The following is a 7,511-nucleotide window of genomic DNA, read 5'->3' on the forward strand; positions in this document are numbered from 1 at the left end:
AAGAGAATGGAAAAAACCCTCTTTTTGTTCGGTTGAAAACCGGTATGATAAAAGAAAAATAAATTTTTAAGTTTTTATCATTAAACTCAATCCTTACTTTATTTATGAAATTTATTAAATATTATTTATGAAGGATGATGAAGTAGTTTAAAATTTTTGTAATAGAACCGAACATATATAGAGCAAAAATATATACGCATATATAATAGGTTGGAGCAAAGACATGGTGATAAGTCTCTATGCCTCTCATGGTGATGAGTTCTCTTGTTACATTTTATATTTATTAAACATTATAAAACCAAAATTCATTCACAGAGTTGATCCATTTTTTTGAACATGCAATTTAGATGAGTTCTTTTGTTACATTTTAGATTTATTAAACATTATAAGACCGAAATTCATTCATAGAGTCGATTCATTTTTTTGAACATGCAATTTTACTTGAAACAATGAAACCTTACCAAGGAGGGTAAGACAACAGAAGTTACAAACAATTAATGGCTGTTCCACTTTATTATGGAATCGACCTTCAATGCTTTCTCAACCAACCCAACCAAAATTAATATCCAAGATACAAGAAAGAAAGAAAGAAAAAAGCTAAAAACAATTTAAATCTAAACCGATTGTTTGATTAAGAAATCAGATCCTTTGCACCTTATCAGCCTTCACCACCGGATTAGCCTGTGCAATGGCGTCTCGTCCCGCACCCTTATAATCGAAGGGGCATTCGTGCTTTTCTGGGTACCTGTGGTTCCCACAGAACGTGCTCCCGCACTTGCACGCGAACCCCAACACCCCTACCTTCTTCCTGCAACTCCAGCACCTGTTCGACGGCACCTTCGGGGCCTCCGTCTGATGATCAACGCCAACAGTCGGCACAACCAACGGTGCTGATGATGATGATTTGGTCGACGAAGATGGCCCCACACGGACCTCTCCTGAAAACACCGTCTGATTCTGATTATTCACCAGTTTGTCCATGGCGGCTATAGCCGAAGCCGCCTGCTCTTCCTTGACGCGAAGGTCTCTGAAACACTTGGAGCAGAGGTTCATAGTCGCTGGGTTGCCGAAGAAGCCACAGCCGTTGGCGCATGGAGCCGGCTCAGATGGTTGAAAACTAGTGCCGTCGTCCATCTTGTTCCAGCTATCTTCAGAACCCATATATTATCCTTCTTTTCCTTCAAATTCAGAAAACTAGGGTTAGGGTTTTACCAAGTCAGAGAGCAGATTACTCTCAAGTCTTACGCGTTCTTGAATTGAATCCAAAAACTGTGACGCCTTGCGTTTATTTATAATAATTGATGGGCTAGTTGGGTCAAAGTCCTTCTTTATAATGACAGTGGAGTTCTAGTTTCCTAATATACCCCTCCTCCAAGTACTTCTAGGTTGTTTTTCTAGTTCTTTCCAGAAAGGCGACGCGTTAAACCAAAATCCAACTTGCCAAACAAGACACACTTTCCGAACTCCCATCCAATTCTGGAACGAGTTTGTCATGTTAATATACGATACGATAATCCAATTATCAGGATAAAATTTATCAAAGTGGATTTAAGTGTTGAAAAGTTGTAGACATGAAAGCATAAGAATTCGGCCGGAGGGGAAAGGTCCGGTTGAGTTTTTAATAATCATAATATATATATATTTTTAAAACAATGAACTTCTATTCATAACATTGCTCAAGTTTTTAATAGTATGGATACTTTCAAAGTCAGATTAAAGAACGAATCCTTCCAATTTTATGGATGACATAATCCATAATTTTGTAAATTAAATATCATGCAAATCGTTTCGATTCTAATTGAAATTTACTCTTACTCTATTTATTTTTTATTAGTTTAAAAGTCAGATGTATATGACTTTTTTATGTGAGCCGGAGATTATATCATCACGTCATTCTTCACTAACGTAAATTTAGTCAAATATATCTAATTGTCGAACTCACCATCATTACTCATATTATTATTAAATCTCCTCTAGTATTTTGTCACTCTATTTAGTCGGTCTATTAGGTTTGATCTGGGAGTACGAATATCATCAATATGGTGGTTGATCAATGTTTCTAGTTTCAGGTTATGCTGCAGCTGTTCTATTGATCTGGTTGTTGATCAATGTTTACAATATATTAGTTCTATGTAAATAAAATCTGCATGTGTGAGAGATTTCTAGCCAACAACTACTAACTTTTTAATCCTCTTATTCGGACTCTTTCATCCTTTTTATTCTTCTAACTTTCATTTCTCCTAATTATATGACCTCTCCTTTTAGACTTCTTCTAAATTTACACTCAATATAAAACTCGACACATTTTACAGCTTTAATCATCAAATACTATTGGCCTGATTGGTAGATTATTTTTAATCACTATTCTGTTACTATATGGAATATTAATATTAATATTGTAATATACTATATGGAATAATAAAATTTTGTTAAAATAAGAAAAAGAATAATAATAATAAATTAATAATAATAATAATAATAATAGAAAAGAGAAAGAATAGGAGGGCAGTGACAAGGTCATGGCAAGGATGTGATTTTTCCGTTTCTTTTTTCCTGAATGCTCAATGCAAGAATGTTTGGAGGGGGAAGGTCCATTGAGTTATTAATAATTATAATATATATTTTTTTCATAAATATGACAAAATGGATTTTTTTTTTTTTTTTCTTTTGATATTTCAAAAAAACTCCATTCCACTCTTTTCTGATGTGATGATTTTTTTAAAAATGAATTTCATTTATTGATTCATAACACCGGTCATGTCTTCAATGGTAACAATACTTTAAAAGCTAAATGAAAGAACGAATCCCTTTGATTTCTTGAATGACATAACCGACATTTCTGTAAATTAAATATCATGCAATTCTTTTGAATACTAATTGAATTTTACTCTTACTCAATATGAAATAATAATAATAATAATAAAGAAAAAATATATATAGGAGGATTGTGACAAGGTGATGGCAAGGATGTGATTTTTCTTTTTCTTTTTTCATGAATGCAAGAATGTGAATTTGATTGTAGGTGAAATTACTACCACCATAGAAGTAGATTACTCCGTCATAGGCCCCATGTGACTATAATTGTTGCCTAGAAAAAATTTAATTAGAAAATAGACATTGTATAGTGCCACATTTAAAACTTGCCCTAAACAAATTCAGATATATTGAGTTCCATCAACTTAAAATATATGAACTCCAACACGATTTACTGGAGCAAATGGGGCCAAATTTCTCCTTTGGCAACACCGTGGGGGTGAACAAAATTTCTTTTTTTTTTTTTTTTCAGCAATATTTCAACGAAAAGTCAAAATTTTCTTTCAGCAACACTTTGACAGTGAGCAGAAATTTTTTTTTAGCCGAATATCAGAGGCGAGTAGTTTTTTTTTTTTTTTTTTTTTTTTTTTTTTTTTTTTTTTTATCAGCAATACCTTGGGGGAAAGCAATTTTTTTTTTCTTCTTTCAACAATACGTTGACAAAAATCCAAATTTCTCTCTCAGCAATATCTCGATGGCGAGCAGAATTATTATTATTATTTTTCAGCGACACCTCGAAGGCGAGCATAATTTATTTATATCTTCCAGCCACACCTCGACGACGAACCGGACTATTCAGCGACGCTTTTAAAGCAAGTCAATTTATTTATTTATTTTAGCGACACCTTGACGGCGAACCAAAAATCTTTTCCTTTGCAACAACATTCTGGTGATGGATCAAATTTTCCTTTGCAGCTACAACTCTGGTGATGAACCAAAATTATTCAGTGACTCCTTGGCGGCAAGTCAAAATTTTTTATTTTTTTCAGTGACACCTTGATGGCAAACCGAAAAACTTTTCCTTTGCAATGATACTCTGGTAATGGGCCAAATTTCCTTTACTGCTATAATTCGGTGGTGGACCAAAATTTCTTTTTCAACTACACTTTGGTGACGTGCCAAGTCTAAAGGGTGCGACGCGCACTTTTAAACATCGCATGATAAGTGACAACAATATCTTGGGAGCAAGCCAAGTTAATAAATTGCGATGGTAACTTTTGATATCTTGTGACGAGCGACAGCAATATCTTGACAACAAGCCAAGTTGATTAAAATGGCAAACACCTTTGATATCATGCGATGAGCATACTTTACCATATTTGTAGCTCTCCCGTGTGTATTTTTTTTTTTTTTTTTTTTTTTTTTTTTTTTTTTTTTTTGTAAACAGTTTATACTCATGTCAAGGAGTCTTTGTTCAATATTTTTTTTTTTTTTTTTTTAGTTGTATAAAATTTCGCGTCACCAGTTTTCTACTTCTTTTTTGTTTTTATTTACCCCTAATGTCTCTCTCTTTAGTGGCAAGGGAATCAAGAAGGTCGCAAAGGGATTGAATTTTTTTTTGGAGGCAGTTTATATTCATGTCAAGGAATTTTAATTTTTTTTTTTTTTTTTTTTTCCTTTAGACTGTTTATACTCATATCAAGGAGTTTTTTATTTTATTTTTTCTTTCTTGCAAGCAGTTTATACTCGTGTCAAAGAGTGTCATAATTTTATTTTATTTATTTATTTTTTTTGCAAACAGTTTATACTCGTGTCAAGGAGTTTTTTTCTTTTTTTCTTTATTTTGTTTTGTTTCAGGCAAACAGTTTATACTCGTGTCAATAAGTGTCATCGATAATTTATACTCGTATCGGGGAGCACTTGATTTTTAATTATTATTCAACTTTGCAAGAATCATGCCCCCTGTGACTTAGCACTTTCGTTTGAAGTTATTGTAGTAGCATGGTGCGTTTCTTGATGCAAGTCTCTGGAGATAATGCTTGTAATGAAAGATGAAGCTACTTCGTTGTCCGAGCTAGGAAATATTTTATCTTCTTCTTCAGACTCACTTCCCTTGTCTTCAAGAAGGCTGTCGGGTATATCCAGAACATCTTCTCTTGTACCGTGACTTGTACGTTATGCTAAGCTCCATATCATGTGCTCGTGTGATGAGCTCTTTAAAAGTGTGGGGTTTAATCCCTTGTAGGATGTATAGAAGCTCCTAACGCATGCCCTACATACACATTTCAACTGTAAAAAATTTATACCAATGATCTTTGCAGTCAAGACTTAGAGCTCGCCAACGATTTATGTAGTCTACCACAAGTTTGTTCTTCATTTGTTTGGTATTAGTAAGCTCTAAAATGCTGACTATTTTGCGAGTACTGTAGAAACGGTTGAGAAATTCTAGCTCTATCTGCTTCCAACTGTCAATACTCCCAGCTTTGAGGTCTGTGTACCAATCAAATGCATTTCCTCTGAGGGAACAGACGAATTGTTTGACAAGGAGATCTCCGTTTGTACCAGTATTGCCGTAAGTTTCCACGTAGTGTGCGACATATTGCTTGGGATTGCCTTTTCTGTCAAATTGTTGAAGCTTTGGTGGTTGATACTCGGTTGGCATTTTTAAGTTGTCAATTCTTTCTGTATAAGGCTTTGAGTACATGCAAGCACTTTAAAGGACGCCACTATATTGTTCTCTTATGCAATTCATTATCATGTCTTTAAGTTATTGGACAGAAAGTGAGGCGACAGAGGCAGCTTTAATTACTGGGTTGGTGGACATGTCATTTTGATTGTCAATTGGAGTGATCTCTAGCATGGAATCAAAAGGAATTTGGCCTTTGCTTGACTCAGCATTATCGTCACGTAATTTTAACTTTTTTGTCAGCGAGGTAGTTTTCAGATCTTGCTCCTTGAGAGTCTGTTGTAATCTTTTAGTTGCACTGGCCATACTCATCAATTGTTCTTCGTACGAGATAATACTCATCATCATTACTGGCATAGTGATGGAGTCAGAAAAAATCTTTGGCCTTGGGTGGACTAACCTTGAACTTGGATTTGACAACAATTTCTCTGAGATAAGTTGAACGTACCTCTAAGTTTGCAAAAACCTTTCCCTTGCCCCCCAAAGAGGCAAAAGTGTTATGTGTTTGATTTATTGCTTTGATGGATTTGACGGAGTTGACTCTCACCACATTGGGTTGCCTTTTGACGGGAACGGATGCTTTGGCTATACTCCGCATCATTGGACTTGCAGAGATGTTGATACCACTTGACGAAGTTGCAACCTTCTTACCACATTTTGTGGTGATATTGATATTGTTTTCTATGATTGCGGTGTCCATAGTGGTGCTCTTGCTCTTTGTCTGAATTTTGTCGGAAACCATAAATTCTCACGGTGAAAATTTGATGTAAGAGAAAGAGATGAGAGGCAAAAGATGTTCCACCAGACGTGCCAGAAATTTGTACACACATATTTTGTATTTGCAAATAAAAGAATGAAATAGGGAGCAAATAATAATTTATTAATTTCTGAAAATTGAGTATAATCCTCCGAGGTATGCTTTGCAAAAGAAAGAAAATATCCTCTGATTCGATCTCTTTTATTGGTTGGATCCAAGGGCTGGTGGAGTTTGATTTTGAATTGATTTGTTAAAAATCTTCTTCAATTTGTACTTGAGGAAGACTGACGATGATTTCTGATCGAGGGCTGATGAAGCTTGATCTCGAACAGTGTTGTTTAGTGATTCTTCAAACTTGTTGAATCGCAGAGAAAAGAACGGCATGATTTTGATATACTTGTTGTTCTTTGTTGAATTTAAGGAAGAATGACATGACTTTGATGTACTTGTTGTTCTTCGTCTTTAGAGAATTTGTTAAATTTGTGGAAGAACAGCAGGGCTTTGGTTGTGCTTGTTGTTGTTCTTCTTCAAGGATTGGGTGTTGGGGATGAATGTCAGCAGAGTTTCTGTAATGACCCGGTCATTTTCCTTCTATTCTTTTTTTTGGTAATTTCCTTTTCGTCCTTTTCCCTAATTTGTCTTTTTTCCGTTTATTGTTTTTCATTGCATAACCTCACTTTTCATGCTCGGATTTGATTCCGGCTTTGTATGCATCCGTGATATTTAATTTCCAAGATATTTGTATTTTTACTTTCGTAAAAAAGCATGCTGATTGCTTACTTTTTCGTAAAGGGTATGGATGCATACTTTCTTGGAAAAATTCTTGATTTTTGGGGTTTTAGTGTAATTATGTAAAATAATTATTTTTCGTCTTGGGGACCATTTTACAGATTAATTTGGAAAATATTTTGGAAAAATGAGCTTTTTGTAATTTTTGAAAAGTGTGACCAGTGTTACACTCTTATGGAGCCACTTGTTGGCATTGGGGTGGAGTCACTTGAAAGCATTATCTTTTTGACATATGGAGGGTGAAGATTCACGCACTTGTTGGCCTAGGATAGGTGCACTTGTTGGCTTTGATGGGTGACAAGTATAGGCTTAGGATTAAGCCTAGGAAGGAGTCATGGATTGGTGACAAGTGTAGACACCAAATTGAGTCTTGCATTGTGTGTGTGAGAGAGATAGTATAAGAACACCTAATGAGTAGAGGAATACTAGATCCTCCACCCACCACATTTCATTTTATCTCTTTCATTTCCCTTGTTCTCAAAATCAGAACTTAGCCTCCATTAAAGAAAAGTTTGGTTTAGAGCT

General features: G+C 34.9%; 1 protein-coding gene across 1 annotated transcript; it reads right to left on the bottom strand.

Moving 5' to 3' along the window:
- Nucleotides 1–418: 418 nt before the first annotated feature.
- LOC132273267 (zinc finger A20 and AN1 domain-containing stress-associated protein 1-like) lies at nucleotides 419–1,239 on the bottom strand. Its single transcript, XM_059774260.1, has one exon. The coding sequence runs from the start codon at nucleotides 1,159–1,161 to the stop codon at nucleotides 640–642; it is 522 nt and encodes a 173-aa protein (XP_059630243.1). The 5' UTR covers nucleotides 1,162–1,239; the 3' UTR covers nucleotides 419–639.
- Between the last annotated feature and the right edge of the window lie 6,272 nt (nucleotides 1,240–7,511).

The sequence above is a fragment of the Cornus florida genome, unplaced genomic scaffold (assembly GCF_030987335.1).
Source record: "Cornus florida cultivar Cherokee Brave unplaced genomic scaffold, ASM3098733v1 CherokeeBrave_3.0.0_Hap2_Chr09, whole genome shotgun sequence".
Taxonomy (NCBI): domain Eukaryota; kingdom Viridiplantae; phylum Streptophyta; class Magnoliopsida; order Cornales; family Cornaceae; genus Cornus; species Cornus florida.